Source organism: Benincasa hispida, chromosome 1 (genome assembly GCF_009727055.1).
Source record: "Benincasa hispida cultivar B227 chromosome 1, ASM972705v1, whole genome shotgun sequence".
In the NCBI taxonomy this organism is placed as follows: domain Eukaryota; kingdom Viridiplantae; phylum Streptophyta; class Magnoliopsida; order Cucurbitales; family Cucurbitaceae; genus Benincasa; species Benincasa hispida.
The window spans coordinates 26,396,352-26,415,008 of record NC_052349.1 but is presented as its reverse complement, the minus strand read 5'-3'; the positions used below and the strand labels follow the sequence as shown (position 1 = coordinate 26,415,008).

At 36.3% G+C, this 18,657-nt stretch overlaps 2 protein-coding genes and 1 long non-coding RNA gene across 21 annotated transcripts in view; all 3 read left to right on the top strand.

Moving 5' to 3' along the window:
* Positions 1 to 969: 969 nt before the first annotated feature.
* On the top strand, positions 970 to 1,479 carry LOC120076502. Its single transcript, XM_039030350.1, has one exon. It carries the CDS (start codon positions 970 to 972, stop codon positions 1,477 to 1,479), a length of 510 nt encoding a protein of 169 aa, XP_038886278.1.
* An 8,006-nt stretch (positions 1,480 to 9,485) lies between these two features.
* On the top strand, positions 9,486 to 10,524 carry LOC120087469. The gene is made up of 3 exons (XR_005484614.1): positions 9,486 to 9,702; positions 9,829 to 9,974; positions 10,433 to 10,524. It is a non-coding gene; the product is annotated as an uncharacterized LOC120087469 (long non-coding RNA).
* Positions 10,525 to 11,479: 955 nt separating this feature from the next.
* The window catches only part of LOC120087353, a 21,563-nt gene continuing 14,385 nt past the window's right edge, over positions 11,480 to 18,657 (top strand). For 4 of the 19 annotated variants that reach the window (XR_005484552.1, XR_005484588.1, XR_005484571.1 and 1 more), the window contains exons 1-3: positions 11,480 to 11,631; positions 11,713 to 12,034; positions 12,112 to 12,176. Coding sequence is in view for 4 of the 19 variants with exons in the window: in XM_039044351.1 (XP_038900279.1) it covers positions 11,767 to 11,847; positions 11,936 to 12,034 (180 nt within the window). In the remaining 15 variants the exon portion in view is untranslated. Of the gene's footprint in view, positions 11,632 to 11,712; positions 12,035 to 12,111; positions 13,685 to 18,657 lie in introns of all 19 variants that reach the window. The other 15 variants (XM_039044351.1, XM_039044347.1, XM_039044352.1 and 12 more) reach the window with 7 other exon arrangements.

The window sequence follows — 18,657 nt, the reverse complement described above, 5'->3', positions numbered from 1 at the left end:
CTTATGAGTCAAGAAGGTTTTATCGTAAAAAAAAAAACGAACTTCAGGGGACAATTTCGGCTATTACGAGGTTATAGAATTTTGTTTTATCAATTGACTAATGCTTTAGCATCCAGGGACTTCAAAACCTCATTTTTAGAGGGAATTTTAGATTCATCCGCAACAGGGTCTACGCAATGATATATAATTGTTTTAAGACTGAGGAATAATATGAGGATTGGCTAAAGCAAGTTTTATAGCCCATGGCAGTATAGAGCCTCATGATGAATTTCTGCTGAATGTGAGACTTAATTAGACATAGTTATTCTCAGACATGTAGATCCTAAGAAAGACATCACAGTCGGCGCTTCTAGAGTAGAAGCAGTTTTTAGTTGACTAGATTTGTACTGGTACATATCTTCAGATGACGCATTATATAGCATGACCAGTTTCTTCACTGCTCGTATGAAGTTTTCCTTGTGACATGGTAGGCTCAGATATATGTTTTTGGTATATAAGACTTTCTTAACTTCATGACCATTTTCACAGTTCTCAGCTCGAACGTGTAGAAGTGTTGCTGATTTTCAACATTTATTTATAGAAAGGGTTGTTACACCACTTTTGGTACTAGTTTTAGCTATGTCAAACGATGACCCTCGTTTTGCATCTAGTTTTTTTTTTATGAGTCTCCATTTAGCATTGGGTACTCGATTGGATTTTGGTACAATTTTCACCCATAGACTGATGGTCAAATAGAATGTCTGGACCAGATATTGAGAGATATGTTGTGCGCTTGGGCACTAGATTTTTCAGGGAGTTGGGACCCTCACTTACATTTAATGGAATTTGCATATAATAATAGCTATCAGACTGCCACTGGCACTTCACCATTGAGGCCCTATATGGAAGTGCAGGTCTTCAGTATGCTGGGATGAGGTTGGTGAGAGGAAGTTGCTAGGACATGAGCTAGTACAAACCACGAAGAGGGCAATGCAGAAGATCAGGGTTTGTATGCAAACAACTCAAAGCGGACAGAAGAGTTATGTTGATTTGAGACGTAAGGACCTGGGATTTGTGACTGATGATAAAGTATTCTTAAAGGTGGCACCTATGAAAGGTATTCTGAGGTTTGGCAGGAAAGGGAAGCTAAGTCTGAGGTTCGTTAGACCTTTCGAGGTCTTAGAGCAAATTGGCCCCGTAGCTTACCGATTGGCATTACCTCCAGCATTGTCTTCATTCCATAATGTCTTCCATGCTTCGATGCTGAAAAAGTATGTGACAAATCCGTTCTATATAGTGAATTTTGAGCCTTTTCAGTTGAATGACAAATTGAGCTACGAGGAGAAACCTGTAGAAATTCTCGCCACAAAGGTAAAGACATTGCACCATAGGGAGATAACTTTTGTAAAAGTGTTATGGCAGAATCGTCAGTTCAAGGAAGCCACCTGGGAGCGAGAAGATGAGATGAGAATCCAGTACCCGGAGTTGTTCCAACAGTAACTTTCGCGGACAAAAGTTCTGTAAGTGGGGAAGAATGTAACACCTCAAAATTTTGTTGTAGTGTAATTTCATTAATTTATATTAATTGGGGAAATTTTTGGAATTTTGGACATTTAAGAGTAATTACTGGAATTTGATTAATTGAAAATGAGGGGAATTTAAGAAAATAATGGGGATTAGGAGAAGAATAAAAATAAATAAAATATTTTATTTATTTTTATTTAATCCTTCCATTTTCTTTCTTTTTTTTATTCTCTTTTCTTTCTTTCCCCCTTTCTTCTAGCAGCCATCGAACCCCTCCCAGACCTCCATCGCTCCGCCTCAGTCACCCAACCTCGTCAACCGCCAGATTGATTCGAAACTCCTCCCAGCCACACCGCCGACCCAGCCTCCGCACCGCTTGCCTCTCCACGCCGCTCGCCCTCTTCGTGCACTGCTTCGTTGCGTCGGCGCTTCCTCCCAGCCGCTGAAGTCGACATAAGAGTCATAGATATGAGAATGCACGTCCTAGCTGTCTAGTCCCAGACCAGCCGCTTGCCCTCTACCTTCGTGTCGACCCCGCCGGGAAAATCCAGATCTGAAGCGCCACCTTCGCCGTTCGCGATCTGCACCGGCCGCTTTCTCAGTCGGCTGGATTCGACTCCCGCCAACGATGCACCACTCGACGGAGAGCTTCACACAGCCCGCCTTTCTCTCTGACCCAAGAATCTGTAGCTTGCCGCATCTAGTTACGAGTCGCTGCTGCCTAGGTTGTGCGACTCCACTCCGATACCACCGTCAAGCAGGATGTCATCGCCACTTGCTGGATCTACTAGTTTGGTGAGTTTTGTTAGAAATTTGAGGATTTGTGGTTCAGGTTTTGAATAACCAACCAATTATGGGCCTAATTACTGGATTAATTGTGATTTTGGATTTTAGATACAAAGTTTGGAGGCATTTTTAAAGTCTTTTTGGGTGTACCGACAAGATTATGGGTTCGTTAATTTGGTAAGTTTTGGGTGAGTAGTTGGTTTGGTTCCTTTTTTTATTAAGGGTAATCGTTAAAAATTTAGTTTATTACACTTTGGTTTTAATTAGGTTCAGTTTGGACAAATAATAGAACTTTGGAACTGGCCTCGAACCAAGCTGCGACTTCGGTAAGTGAAATTTGTGGTCATTTGATTTAATTGGTTAATTAGATTTAGACCCCAAAGACGAGTTTAAAACTTTGGATTTTTATTTTTGGACTAGGGGTGCTAAATTAATATTTGTAATGTATGTTATAGGGTGGATTCAAAGTCTTCTAAGAGTTGTAAGAAGTTAATTACTCGGGTTAATTTGGGACCAAATTTAAAGGTAAGTAATCTTACCACTAGAACTGCCCACGGGCCAGGCTTTAGTTGTATGCTAGCATGATAAGTGTATGTTATAGTAAATGTTAGCATGTTGATTGATAGTATGACCTGAATCAAAGTTGTTCTGGCACGAATTCTGATTTATTTACATACACACCTAAGTACTTGATCGTTAGTATGTGATAGTATGTGTTTTCATATGTCGATGTCTGATCTACTGGTGTTGAGGCATACTTGCATGTTGTGGATTTATGATGTAAGTTATACATGGATGATGTATAATATGTTATTAAGAAATATATGTATGTAATGAAGCCATAGTATCAAGGATTTTATGTATGTTTTAGAAATGTACAATGTTGAATCTTAGCACGTTGAGACTGTGTGAATATCCTCATTGATTAATTAGATGCTCCAGATTTTTGTGTTTCCTTCGGGATTCACCAGTTTTGTGTTTCCTCCGGGATTCACCAGTTTTGTGTTTCCTTCGGGATTCACCAGTTTTGTGGGCATACTTAACTACAATAGGATAGGACTCAGTTTTTTGCCTGTTTCATGTATTTATGTGTCATATGCGGGTATCTAGAAGACATAGATGCCTAGCCTGACCCCAATGGTGGGGCTACTTACTGAGTATTTCATACTCATTCTTTCTTATGTTGATGTTTCAGGTAAGGGTAGAGATGCACCGGCGATGGCGCAGCGAAATTCGTGATCGAGCCACTGGGATTAGTTTTTACGCTTCCGCATTATGAAATTTAGAGTCCTTATATTTTTTTCCCTTGAAATTTAGTTTTACCGTCTTAAACTTATTTTTAATGATTATGTCTTTTATATACTTTTAATAGCCTTTACGAATCATGGGTACCCTATTATTGTTTAACAATTGCATTTAATAAATGGCTTTTGAACTTCTCTTATCTAATTAACATTTATTTCAAATAAATGAGCGTCATTTTCAAATCCTATGCATACATTTATTTTAGTAACGGCCTTACCTAAGTCCTAGGGGGTCGGGTCATTACAGAATCAGTGGTACTTAAGGAGTGAGATGTAACTACAGAGGTATAAATTGGCCCACCTGTACTTACGAGTATTTGTGAATAGTTATCGTACTCATGATTGGTTATATCCGATGGACACATAAATATATCTGTGGTAAGAAGAGTTCAGTTATTGGTCTTTAGTGGAATTGCTGAGAGTTAATGGATGGTGGATCTCGTGGCTAAAGAGTTTAGTCAGCTATTCACGTAGCGTTGGAGCTTCGAGCCACAGGTCCATTAGGTCACTTGGGTAGCTTGGATAAAGTCAAGAACCGGTGTTTGGGTTAATTTGAAATGTTCAAATTGACAAGAGGAAGTTCAATTATATATGATATAATTGGACTGGTTAATTATATATGATATAATTGGCTAAATGTATGAGATACATTAATTTGGAAGAAATTAGATATAAATATGATTTATATCAAGTAGAAGAGAAAATACTATAATAGATATGTGATATCAAACTATAGGATATAAATATAATATGATTATATTTATTAATTTAATTAATTGATTAATTATATGATAATTAATGATTTATCCACGTTCGGACGTGGGAAGTGGGCTGTGATGGTTATGATAACCAACGGATTAAAAATGATAATCGTTTTCATTTTTCACAATCGTGCATTCAGAATTTCGTCCACGCCCAAAAGAATTCGTGAAAACGATCGCGATAGCCTATACGATAGAAGCTCATCCGTCTAAATGATCATCTGCCTCACGTTTTCTCTAAACGATCGTATACGTTTTTCCTAAACGATCGTTCAGCCTTTCATACACGATCGTGTAGCTCCTCTATACGATAAGCATTTCCGCTATCGATAGCACAATTTCATCTCCCACTTGCTTATCATTTACACGACGCGTTATCCTCCTTCCTCTACCAAACTCACCAAAGCCCACTCTTTGGATTTTTGACTCCGAGGATACCTTGATTTCACTTGTGGTTGTGTCGTCCACGCTATAGTGTTCGTGTACGTTTTGATCGTGCTGTTGCAGTCGACATACTCGTCGGGTGCTGGTAGATCTGTTGGAGGTTTTCCAATGCTTAGGGTTCAAATGTGCGAATAGAGTCTTCAACTGGTATGAACCCTTTCCTTTTATTCATTGTGTTTTGAGCATGACGATAATTAGGTTTATATGCATAACCGTTAGTATTGAATGTATATCTTTTGTGTTTCGGTCATTGTGAAATCGGAGCGATCTGAACCCGCTCATGGAACTATCGATATGAGATCCTTCACACTAAACCCTTCCAGGATAGCAGAAACTTTTGATAATGTAATCCTAGGTTTTGGGTTTTCTTCAAGTACCTCATAACCCTTTCTATAGCATTCCAATGCTCTTTACTATGTCTGCTTGTAAACCTACAAAGTAATCCTATAGCATAAGCTATGTCAGGCATAGTGCAGTCAACAACGTATCTAAGACTACCCATGATGCTCGTATACTCAGATTGATTAACACTGTCACCAGTGTTCTTGAACAACTTAACACTAAGGTCATAAGGAGTACATGTTGGTTTACATTCAAAGTAATTATATGAAGGATCTCAATGAAGAGAACCTTGAGCGGAAGGGGGATCGTCCTAATCTCCATTTTTTATAGAATAATTTTTTTTTTACAGAAAATAAAACAAAAATTATGCATTTACATAAACTACAACATACTTATAAACAAAAACTTAGGGTTTCAAACCCTTACCTTTTAAGACAAAACTTCAAGATTCCCTCGAACTAACAACGGGTACTACCACAATGGCGATCTTAGTATTCTTAGGTAGAGAACCCACTACTATTTCTGATTAGTGAAGGAATGATTTGAGAGAAGAGAGGAGGGAAAGGAATTTTTCAGAAACTTACAGAGAGAATTATTTTCTCTGTTCAATAACGTATCTTTTTTTTTTTAATTCCTTTTTCTTGCCCAATGATGAAGGAGACTCTCTCCTATCAAATGCCCATAAAACTTCAACCACCCACGTGAGAAAAGAGGGGAGAGAGTTGTAACTCCTTCCTTAATTCAAATAAATTAAATTTAATATATAAATAATAAATTTAATTTATATAAAATACATATTTAATATATATAAACATGATAACTAACTTATCATAATATATATATTAAGCTACATGTTATATAGTATATAACTTATAAGCTATAGTTTAAATATTGTATCATATACAATATAACCTATAGTTTCTTTTCTCTCTCATATGACATTTAATATAAATCGCATTTATATTAAATTTAATAATTATGAATCCAATTCATATAATTAATATTTGAAGCTCATTAAAATATTTATTTTCTCTTTCAAATACTATAATATATCAAATACATTATAATAATTATATCATATATAATTAAAATAACTTAATTATATCATATATAATTAAATCCCTCAATTAATTTGAACAATTCAAATTAATTCAAAAAATGATTCTCATTAAAACTTATTGAGCTACCAAGGGGACCTCATGCACCTGTCGTTTGAAGCTCCAATTGTATATGAATGATTAATCAAACTCTTTAATTAAATTATTTATCGTCCGTTAATTGTCGGTCACTCCACTAAAGACCAACAACTACACTTTTCGCACTACAGATATATTTATGTGCGTATTAGATATAACCCATCATCAGTACGATAACCCTTCACAAATTGCTACCCATCATCAGTACGATGACCCTTCACAAATTGCTCGTAAGTACAGGTGGGCCAAAATTACCGGTTTTCCTCTATAGTTACATCTAACTCCTTAAGTACTACCGATCCCTCTAATGAACAATAGATCATAGTCCAACTATGACTAAACCCCTCTCGAGCCAGGAGAGGGTGTGGTGCCACATTGTTTAAGCCCCAGAATCAGCTCTTAAGGGAACAATTTATTTACTTACCCGACCTCGGAGAAGGAGTGAATTCCTTCTTATGTAGCTGTGTTCCCAGAAATTCACAACTCATAGGCAGAAATTCACAACTCACTTAGGATTCAGGTCATGTTACTTATGGTCATCGTGGTGAAATGTAAGTCTTTATTATGAACAACATTATATAATGAGACTAAACATTTCGTGGTCCGGTCTTATACAAACTCCTTTGTATAGAATATCCCCGCTCACATGTCTATACATGAATGATCAGGATCAGATCATTTGTAGCACTTTACAACAATTGTAACACCTACAAAGCGAGCCACACTCATAGTGTCAGGATAAGGTACCCAGCCTTATCCATCTACTATAGACCATTTAGGTTATCACTTACACATGATCCATTATTATGTCTCTACATACATGTTAAGCTACAAGATAACATTGGATGTTAGTTTATTGGTTTGTGGTTAATGCAATTAAAATATGAATAAAATATCATATATTTTATTAAATAAACAATGAGTTTGTTCAAAACATTTACAAACTATAGGACCCTATGAGATTTAGGGCATTAACCCCAACATTATATTTCTTTAGAACCTTTTCTACATAATGAGTTTGATCCAAAGAAATTCCCTTTTCAGACCTAACCATTTTTATGCTTGAGATTACACTTGCTTCTCCTAAGTCTTTCATGTCGAAGTTTGCACTAAATGTAAATTTCACATCATTTATGACATGCAAGTTTGGCCCAAAGATTAACAAATCGTCTACATACAGACACAAGATAGTGCAAAGATAATTTTCAGCCTTATATAAATGCATTTGTCACTTTCATTAACCCTTTAGATAGGATTGGGTTATCAAACTTTTCATGTCATTGCTTAGGAGCTTGTTTCAGACCATAGAGAGATTTGTCTAGTTTACAAACCTTATTTTCTTGACTATGGACTACAAAACTCTGAAGTTGTTCTATGTAAATCTCTTATTCAAGTTGACCGTTTAGGAAAGCGGTCTTTACAGATCTAAGTTAATTAAAGAGGTTATAAAGGGCAGTGAGAGAGAACAAGACACGGATTGAGGTAATTCTAGTGACAGGGGAGAATATGTCAAAGAAGTCTATGTTTTCTCTTTTAATTAAAGTCCTTTGCCACTAACCTGGCTTTAAACTTGTCAACTATTCCATAAGGTCTAAGTTTCTTCCTTAAGATCCATTTGCACCCTATTGTCTTGCAACCTGGGGTTAGATCTACTAAGTGCCAAGTTCTATTTGACTCAAGAGAGTCCATCTCATCATTTATGGCTTTTTGGCATAAGTTGGCATCTACTGAGGATAAGGCAGCTTTTAGATCTTTAGGATCTTCTTCTACATTATAGATCTGGAAGTCATCCCCAAAATTCTTGGCGATTTTAGCTCTTTTGCTTCCTCTAGGTTTTGGGTCGGTTTCCTCTGTAGAGGTAGGATTTCTAACTAGGGTTAGACTATAGGATACCGAGCTCCACTATTTCTTGATTTAAAAAGAAATCTATCCTCAAAGAAGTCACTGTCATTTGACTTAATGATCACTCAGTTTACTAGATCATAGAACCTATAAACTTTACTATTTATGGCATAACCTATAAAAACGCACTCATAGACTCTACTAACTAGCTTTCTTCTTTTGGGGTATAGAATCCTTACACAGGCTATATAACCCCATGTTCTAAAATATGACAGGTTTGGTTTTTTATTCTTGAGGATTTTGTAAGATGGAATTGTGTTTTTAAACTTTGGGATTCTATTTGGGACATAACACACGGTAAGGATGATTTCGCTCCACCAATAAGACGCAACTCCTAAACTAAGTAAAGCATCAACTACTAACTCAGCTAAAGTTATATTTTTCCTTTCGGTTTTTTCGTTCATTTTAGGAGAGTAAGGTGCAGTCTTTTCGTGTATTATTCTATGTGAGTTAAAGAACTCATCAAAGCTATTTGAGTCGTACTTAGTTCCCTTATCACTTCGATTATCTTAATTTTCAATGGATTTTCTACATGGATCTTAAGCGATTGCTTGGTGATGTTTAAATTTTGGGAAAGATAAGATTTTGTGAAAAATTAGGCAAGATTTGGGAAATATATTGAATCTTGGTGTTAATTGTGCGTGATATTTCACCGAAAAATGTTGTAATATCGGGTTGGTTGTCCCATGAGATTAGTTGAGGTGCGCATAAGCTGGCTCGGACACTTATGGATATAAAAAGATTGTGTGCAACATTTCACCAAGAAAGGCCAAATATAAAGAATCGTATTAATCTTGCTCAATATTTCACTAAAAAGGTCCAAAAATGTTTGTTTTTTTTATTTAAATTTCAGTGGTCGATCTCGACCGAGATGAATCGAGAAAAACTATTTCAACGAATTTTCTCAAATGATACTAGTTGTGAATGATGAAAAGTTTTTGATGCTAATTCTAACAATTTTCCCTTATATATGCTAAATCATTATGAGTTTAATAAAAGAACTTAGAAGAATGAGTTCAAAAAGATTCATTATGCCAACAAGAGCATAGCTCTGGCATACTGTTTATACTATCAACCTCGTGGTTGAGTTAATGTCTACCTTTTTTTTTGCCATCCAAATATTGTTTGGTAACATAATTGGAATTTGAGACAATGAACAATCACTTTTGTTCCAGATGAGCACATTATTAAGTTTGAAGTCTGAAAATTCGATTCTCCACCTCATATATTGTTAAAAACAAAAATTTTCCTCGAGAAAAACCCTAATCTTTTGTCAAGGAGAGAAAAAAAGAAAAAAAGAAAAAAAGAAAAACCCCTTATTTTCACTTCATTCTTTTCCGACGGCGACTACGACGGCGAGTACCAACGACAGCAATCTTAAAGAAGGGAATCATGGTGCTGACTCAGTACGGCATCAAATATGCCGTCCACATTATCACTGCACACTTCGGAAATCTCGTCACTGTATGCTTTCCAGAGACTAATGCTCAATCTTTGCTTCAGAAATTATCAGCCTCGTCTTCTTCTTCTTCTTCTTCTCCTTCTCCTTCGTATTATCGTTGTTCATTTGTATTGTTTGTGCATTGACAGAAAGTGTGCGAAACCCTGCTCCGAAAGGGACCTCTGACGCAGACTTCTTATACGATTCACAGAACTTACCTCATCACTGGTCAACAACTCCCTTCTTATTCTCATCCAACATAATTATGTCCAAGCCTTCACTGCAGTGGCATAAGGTAGAGAGTTCTGTGTCTTTGTATTTTTTGCTAAAGCTAATTAAATTAAAGCTTCGTTAATTATTGAGAAAAAACACTCACGGGCTAAAAGAGCACCAACCCTTTTATCTCAAATTGAATCTGGACTTTAGAACTGAGTCCCACATGACTGGGATTATATAGTGTTTTGAAAGAATTTATTTATGTTGTGACTCAGTCTAAGCCCATTCGTTTCCTAAATTTATTAGCTTTGATAGGAAGATATTATATGGAATCACCTTGACACATTATTGGATAAATGGGGTTTCGAAATGGTAGTTATATTATCGGAAAGCACATCATTTGTGTACAGATTGAGCTTCTTATCATCGTTTTTGTAATTGCCTATACAGATGTTAGTTCATTTACTCATATGTCTTATCGAGAATTTTCAGCTTCAAATTAATTTATTTTCTCGGCTTATGTTTCTGATTTTGTAGTGTAGAAAACTTCTCGAGGGTCTGCTGCAGAATGGCAGGCTTTCCATGGAACAAATGGTTGAAAGAGCCCAGTCAAGTAAACATGCAGGCAAGTTTGTTACCTGGTATTTTTATTTGCATATTATTATTTTCTTCTATCTGCAGTATTATTTAATATGCTACTTTCTCTCAGTGTCTAAAAATCATGTATTGATTTCAAATTTTAAATGGAACGTTATGATTCATTATGGGGAGATTTTTAGATGGACATATCCCAGAGATCATATTAGTCCCAATATCAAATTTTATTATTCAAGCAAGAAGCTCATTTCTTTGAACAAGTGGAATTACTAAGGAGGGCGAAGGATGTCAAAGCTTTTCTCTAACTACTATATTTCTCTGATTCTAGCTAATTGGCCACTTTTGTCACCCCTTGACTTCGTTGGGGTTTCATTTATCGATTAAATTTCTATCTGTTTCAAAAGAAAAGAAAAACTTGTTTTTCTTTCATCTTCATCTTGTTTAGAAGAGTAAGATTGTGATACACAACTGGATAGAAATGCCAGAGATTATTCATAAACATTCAAGGAAAGTTTCATACAACCCAAACATTCAAGAGGTTTGGACTCTCCCTTCACAAAACAAAGACAAGTTTTTCCCTTACGTAATTAATTTACTTAAATACGAATCCATATACCATACACAACATAATTCCTAATAACTGTCCAGACCCAACTTTAGAGAAACCAACTCTCTGGCATAACTCCCTTATCCTCATTCAGCTTCCTTCGAGATTGATGTTGTTGCCTTTCTTCCTTGAATAAATATAACAGATATGTTGTGCTGTATGAGGTGTATCAAATTGGTGTTCATTTCCTAAAGGCTAAAACTGTGATACGTTTTGCTGAACATAATTTTATGAATAATCTCAACAAGCACATTAATGAAGAAATAAACATAATTTAGAAGGCGGCTCCTGCACTAAAAGTGTTTGGAACATGTATTTTCTTATAATACATCTACTATTACAAATGTTTGGTCTCTGAGGTATTGTTTGTGCATTTTTAGGAAATCATCCAATTCTCGATGTTGTACATGACAATCTATTTAAACTTTTGAATGCCCATTTTGATGAACGCTGTCCAGCCCCTGAACCAACTCTTTCACCCAAAGTTGAAGAATAGCCTCCTCCTAAAAAAAGAGGTGCTAAGGCTGCCAAGGTAACTTCATGCCTGAAACTTTTCGTGCAATATGGTGTCGGTTGACTATTACCTTTGAATCATTAAATGGATTCATTACAGATATCTAAGGTGCCAGAGACCTTAGAACAACGTCTTGTAGAATCAGCATGTCCAATGGAAGTACTAAGATTTTCAATGGGTGATACCAGAGGGGCTGAAAAGAGTGAACAATATTCACAAATTTCTGGACAGAAGGTATATATGAGAAGGTATGAGAATGTTGTATCAAATTACCAGGTTGAAACATGTTTAGTACTTGCTCATAATTTTTCTGTAATGCAAGCACGATGATCTGGAGATGGTACAAGATCCTGGAGATGCAGATGGTGTTATTCTTTGGCGTGCCAACTTTGATGAGTTTATAAGATGTCTTAGACATAAGGTTAGTATTACTTTATGTTTTATCCTTAGGAATTTTTAATACCTTCTAACAAGGTGATATGAAATACACTATTACAGGGAATGCCACGCCCCTTTACTTGCATTCATATTAATGATGGGAAAGAAAATCGGGCATGACAAACGTGAGCCATTTACTCACTTGAAACCTATTGATAGGGTACTTCTGCGTGCAACACTTTCAGGGATATTGATATTATCATTATTATTTTTCTAATTTTATAATATATGTAAACCAAGGAAAAAAAGCACAACCTAAAAGCCTTACGGTGACCTATGGGGACCCTGAGCCTACGAAGGAGGAATCAAACAAAATGCCCCGATCTAAAAAATGAGGAGAGAAGGAATATTACAATAGGATTTGTGTAAAGCACTCGATTTATTTGAGGTTGTATACCGAATGTGGTCACAAGTTGGTGGTTGATACTTGGTAATCAAGAACGGAGAGAAACGGTATTTAAAATCACAAGTTCTATTATTGCCTTATTCAAAATCAAAATATCTTGTTTTGTGTAGTGGGCAAGGAAAAACGACTAGGGGGAGAAGGAAGTAATAAACTTTCTAGGGAGCTTAGAAAGCTTGACTGTTCGATAAATTATGACAGGAAGAAAGCTTCTTGGGAAGCAGGGCAAGTTTTCTTACAATTTTGCAAATCATTTCTTGGAATGTCAGAGGTTAGTTAAAGAGCTGTTGGTGCAGGAGAACCCGAATATTGTTGTTTTGATGGAGACCAAGAGAAACTTTTTTTGTTGTAGGAGGATTTGTAGTATTTGGATAAGTAGGAAGGTTCGGTGGGAAAGCCTTGATTTAGTTGGGACCTCGAGGGGATTTTGATTTTGTGGAAGACAAGTTTTTGTATAGCATGAGAAGTGATTAGAGGTTTTTTCTCCCTTACGATCTCGTTTCTCGATTTGGAGGGGAAGGAGTTTTGGGTCACGGGGGTCTACAAACCTCCGAGGATTTGTGGGAGGAATGATTTTTGGGATGAATTGGGGGATCTTTATGGTGTGTGTGGCCCTAGCTGGTGTGTGACTGGGGATTTTAATGTTGTTCGGTCTCTGGTAGAGAAAGCTTCAGGTGGTAGTATCACTTGATCCATGAGATCCTTAAATAGCTTTATAAATGGGTGTAAACTTCTCCATGGCTTATTTTCCAAGATAATTGAATCTTTGGAATTTTTTTTTGAAAAAGGAAACGAGATTCTTCATTAAGATAATGAAATGAGACAATACAAAGTGAGAGTAATAATACAATGAAAAGACAAAACTAAAGCCTAAGGATCAACGAGTGCACTAAGACATTTCAACTAGGTTGACACCTTTTTACCACTCTCATCATTTCCGATACAATCGAGACAATCCAAAAACTAGGCTCCAAGAATAAATAGGATCCGTTACAAACAATATATGATCAGGAACGAAACGGTACAGAACCCATAAACTAAAACTAGATGACTACAACAAAGTACAACCTGCATTAAAAGACAATTCTAACAGAATATACTATAGTGGAGGGAAGATGAAAGCCTTCCAATTGAGACCGATGTCTTGGATGGAGAAGTCTTCGAAGGCTTTGGCAAGGTAGCACCATGAAGAAGTGTTGAGCCGAGCAATCTCGAAGCAGATCATCCAAGGTAAAGCTTTATCATAAGATACACGTTGATTTCTTTCAAATCACAATTCAGCTAGCAAAACTTTCACTGCATTTGTCCAAATCAACCTTGGTTTTTCTTTAAATGTGGGACCAATAAGCAGCTTCTCCATATTATCCTTGAATATATTACCAAAACTCCAACTAATATTGAAACATTCAAATAAGAGATGGCAACAGTTTACAACATAGCTGCAATTGAAGAACAAATGCAGTAGGTCTTTCGAATCTGCCAAGCAAAGGGGACAAACCTGTGGAGAAAGGCTGTGAGAGGGAAGCTTCAATTGCATTATAGCTGCACAATTGAGAAGGCCGTTGAGTATTATCCAAATTGTGATATTAATCCTCCTGGGACTTTTAGTTTTCCGTAGTGCAGTTTCTAAACTTTTCTCAATAGGGGAAGCTTTGGAGATTTGATCTACAAGGGATTTTACTGTGAAAATTCTATTAGTTTCTAGTTCCCAACTTCGTTTATCAGCAATTTGTGTAATTGTTTTTGCTGAAATAATGCAAATGAGGGTTCGAAAATCATCACACTCTTCCTCTTTTAACAGCCTTCTGAAATTAATGGACCAAGAAGTGATTGAGGAGTCCCAAAATGCGAAAGCATCACCATTAGGATTCAGGGATATTCTATAAATTCTTGGAAAGAGATCCTTTAGGGGTATAATGTCCGTCCAAGGGTCATGCCAAAAAGCTATTCTTCTTCCGTTTCCTAATTTGTAAGAAGCCAAAGCATCGACTTTTAACCAAGTTCTTGAAATGCTAATCCAAGGACTATAGAGACTGCAATTAACTTTTCCATCAGTGTTCCACCCAAACCAGCTTCTTCCGTGTATGCTTTTCACAACTTGGTTCCATAGCGCATTTTGTTCAAACATAAATCTCCATTCCCATTTAGCTAACCGGGCTAAATTTTTTGTTTTTAGGCCACTAAGACTGAGGCCACCATCCACTTGAGATCTAGAGACATAATCCCATTTGACTAAGTGATTTAGTTTGTCCCATTTGTATCGTTCCCAAAAGAAATTCCTTAATAGCCATTCTACAATTAGGGCTACCTTTTCCGACATCAAGAAAATTGATATATAATAAGTAGGGAGATGAGAAAGGACGGACTTACATAGAGTGGCACGACCTCCTTTAGAAAGGTTGTATCGCTTCCATTTCTCCAATTTTCCTTGAGTTTTTTAATCACCGGTTGCCAAAATGTAACTTTTGGATAACCACCTAAATGTAAACCAAGATACATAAAAGAAAGGTGGTTAGCCTTATAATTTAGCTTGGATGCCATGGCATACAGCTTGCTGTCATAAATGTTAATACCACATAATGCAGATTTTTTCCAATTAACCTTTTGCTCCAAGCACCACTCAAAGAATTCAATAGTCTTTCTTAAAATTTCTATCATCTTATCCTCATATTTATAAAAGATCTAGGTATCATCGGTGAATTGAAGGATGGAGACATGAACTGTATCTTTCCCTACCATAAATCCTTCAAATATGTCTTTTTCATGCAGTCTGGCCAATAATGCACTCAATACCTCGCTAACTAATAGAAAAAGAAAAGGTGGGAGAGGATCCCCTTGCCTAATGTCCCTTGTAGCTTTAATTCTTCCTTGTGGTCTTCTATTAATAAAGATTGAGAATTTTGGACTAGAAACACATCCCATTATCCATGAAATTCATCTAGGATCAAAGTTTTTTCCAGCAATAACTTTTTCAAGGAAGACTCAATCAATTCGGTCAAAGGCTTTTTCTAGATCAAGTTCTAGAATCCACCATTTTTTTCTTCTTAGAACGATATTCTTCTACCACTTCATTGGCTATGAGGATTGGATCTAGAATTTGTCTTCCCCCAATGAAAGCGCTTTGTGTAGGAGCAATTATGCTTGGCATAATTTTCTTTACACACTCGGTTAACACTTTCGCTACAATCTTGTATGTTATTGTAGTTAAGCTAATCGGTCTAAAATCCCTTATAAAGGTAGCGTTTTCCTTTTTTTGAATCAAGCAAATGAAGTTCTCCTTAACACAAGAATTTAATCTGCCGTTTGCATAAAGAGGAATTTGGAAAATGTTTTAAAGAATTCTTTGAAAGAGGCATTTTGATTGAACCGTTCCCTTTTGAAAACCTTTGTGTGCCTTATTCCTAAGAAGGAGAGTGTTGATAGGGTTAAGGATTTCAAATTGACTAGTCTTATTACTAGTGCGTATAAAATCCTCGCTAAGGTTCTCGTTAACCATTTGAGGAAAGTTCTCCCTTCGAATATTTCTAAGGCCCAATGAGTTTTTTAGTTGGGAGACAAATTATTGATCAAGCCCTCAATTGGAATAAGGCCATCGAGGATTATATGGCGAAGACAAAGGAGGGTGTAATTTTTAAAATCGACTTCCATAAAGCCTACAACCATGTTGATTGGGATTTTTTGGATAGGGTGTTGGATAAGAAAGGGTTTGGATATAAATGGAGAATGTGGATGTGGGGATATATTAGGAATGTGAATTACTCGATTTTATCAATGGCTCTCCGAAGGGTTCGATAAAGGCCTCAAGAGGATTGAGACTAGGGGATCCTTTATGTCCTTTGTTGTTTCTCTTGGTTGTGGATGTTTTAAAGAATTCTTTGAAAGAGGCATTTTGATTGAACCGTTCCCTTTTGGAAACCTTTGTGTGCCTTATTCCTAAGAAGGAGATGCTGATAGGGTTAAGGATTTCAAACCGACCAGTCTTACTACTAGTGCATATAAAATCCTCGCTAAGTTCTCGTTAACCATTTGAGGAAAGTTATCCCTTCGACTATTTCTAAGGCCCAAGAAGCTTTTATAGTTGAGAGACAAATTATTATCAACCTTACTGGGATAAGGCCATTGAGGGATTATATGGCGAATACAAAGGAGGGTGTAATTTTTAAAATTGACTTCTAGAAAGCCTACGACCATGTTGATTGGATTTTTTGGATAGGTGTTGGATAAAAAAAAGGTTTGGATATAAATGGAGAATGTGGATGGGGGATATATCAGGAATGTGAATTACTCGATTTTATCAATGGCTCTCCAAGGTTCGATAAAGGCTCAAGAGGATTGAGACTAGGGATCCTTTATGCCCTTGTTGTTTTCTCTTGGTTGTGGATGTTTTAAAGAATTCTTTGAAAAGAGGCATTTTGATTGAACCGTTCCCTTTTGGAAACCTTTGTGTGCCTTATTCCTAAGAAGGAGAGTGCTGATAGGGTTAAGGATTTCAAACCGACCAGTCTTATTACTAGTGCATATAAAATCCTCGCTAAGGTTCTCGTCAACCATTTGAGGAAAGTTCTCCCTTCGACTATTTCTAAGGCCCAAGGAGCTTTTATAGTTGGGAGACAAATTATCGATTAGGCCCTCATTGGGAATAAGGCCATTGAGGATTATAAGGCGAATACAAAGGAGGGTGTAATTTTTAAAATTGACTTCCAGAAAGCCTACGACCATGTTGATTGAGATTTTTTGGATAGGTGTTGGATAAGAAAGGGTTTGGATATAAATGGAGAATGTGGATGTGGGGATATATCAGGAATGTGAATTACTCGATTTTTATCAATGGCTCTTCAAAGGGTTTGATAAAGGCCTTAAGAGGATTGAGACTAGGGGATCCTTTATGTCCCTTGTTGTTTCTTTGGTTGTGGATGTTTTAAGTTTTATCATTTATAGGGGAGTGGAAAGAAGCATTTTTTAACCTTTTAAGGTGGGTTTTAAGGAGGTGACTCTTTTGCATTTGCAATTTGCTGATGACACGATGTTTTGCTCTGGTAAGGAGGATTCCTTCTTTATTCTCAATTACTTCATGGGGTTTTTTTAAGGCAATGTTAGGTTTAAAATTAATATAAGCAAGTGTTAGATTTTGGGAATAAACGATGAGCATGATAACCTTATTAGATAGATGAATCTGGTGGGTTGTGAGGTTGGTTCTTTTCCCTCTTCCCATTTTGGTTTTCCCGTTGGGAGTTAATCTGAGCTAGCTCGTTCTGAGATGGTCCCACAGAGAAGATAAGAAAGAAGTTAGCTTCGTGGAAGAGAAGTTTTTTCTCCTAAGCTTGGAGATTGACCCTTATCAGATCAGTGTGGAGCGGGATCCCCATGTTTTACTTTTCCCTTTTCTATGCGCCTGTTTCGATTTGTAAGAACATTTAGAAGCTCATGAGAGATTCTCTGGAAAAGAGTGGAGGAAGGGAATGGGCCTCATCTCGTCAGTTGGGAAGCTGTTGGGAAATCAATGAATCAGGGGGGTTAGAGCTTGGAAATTTAAGTTCACGCAATAGAGCTTTGTTGGCTTAATGACTTTAGCGTTTTGCCCTTGAGCCCAAATCCTTGTCCTCTAAGAAGTACAAACACAGATACGGATACATGTTACGGATACGATACGGTACGACGATACGTTAATTTTTAAAAAACTAAGATACGGATACGTCGAAGATACGTTATATATATATATATATATAATGTCTAATTAATTGTTTTAATACTTATTTTAAGTTAGATTAAAATAGATTCAAGAAAAGAGTGAAAACTTGAAAAAAAATCTAGTAATGTCGAGTGATTGTTGAGCAATTAGAGTAGATGGTAGGAAAGAAGTAGAATATGAAGATTGAAGAATGAAGTTGTGGATGAAGGGAGTGTGAACCATGATTTAAATAGTGAAAGAGAAGAGAAGAATGAAGATTTAATTATGTTTCGGGTTTTTTTTAATTTTTTTTTATATTTTATCATTTTTAATTTATTTTGTTTTGGATTGCTCAATTTAAGTGGACTTTTATGTTTGGAAGTAATTTTAAAATGGTTGAAATCACTTTTGTCATTTTCAAAATCACTATGACATGTTTAATTCTTCAAAACTAATTTTGATGATATGAAAAGTGCATTTAAAAGTATATTAAATAATTAATTTTGAAGTAATTAAAAGTGTTTTTTAGTGATTT

What these genes read in the sequence shown, in the direction of transcription:
- LOC120076502 (XM_039030350.1), top strand. Translation starts at nt 970, where the DNA reads ATGCAGAAGATCAGGGTTTGTATGCAAACAACTCAAAGCGGACAGAAG.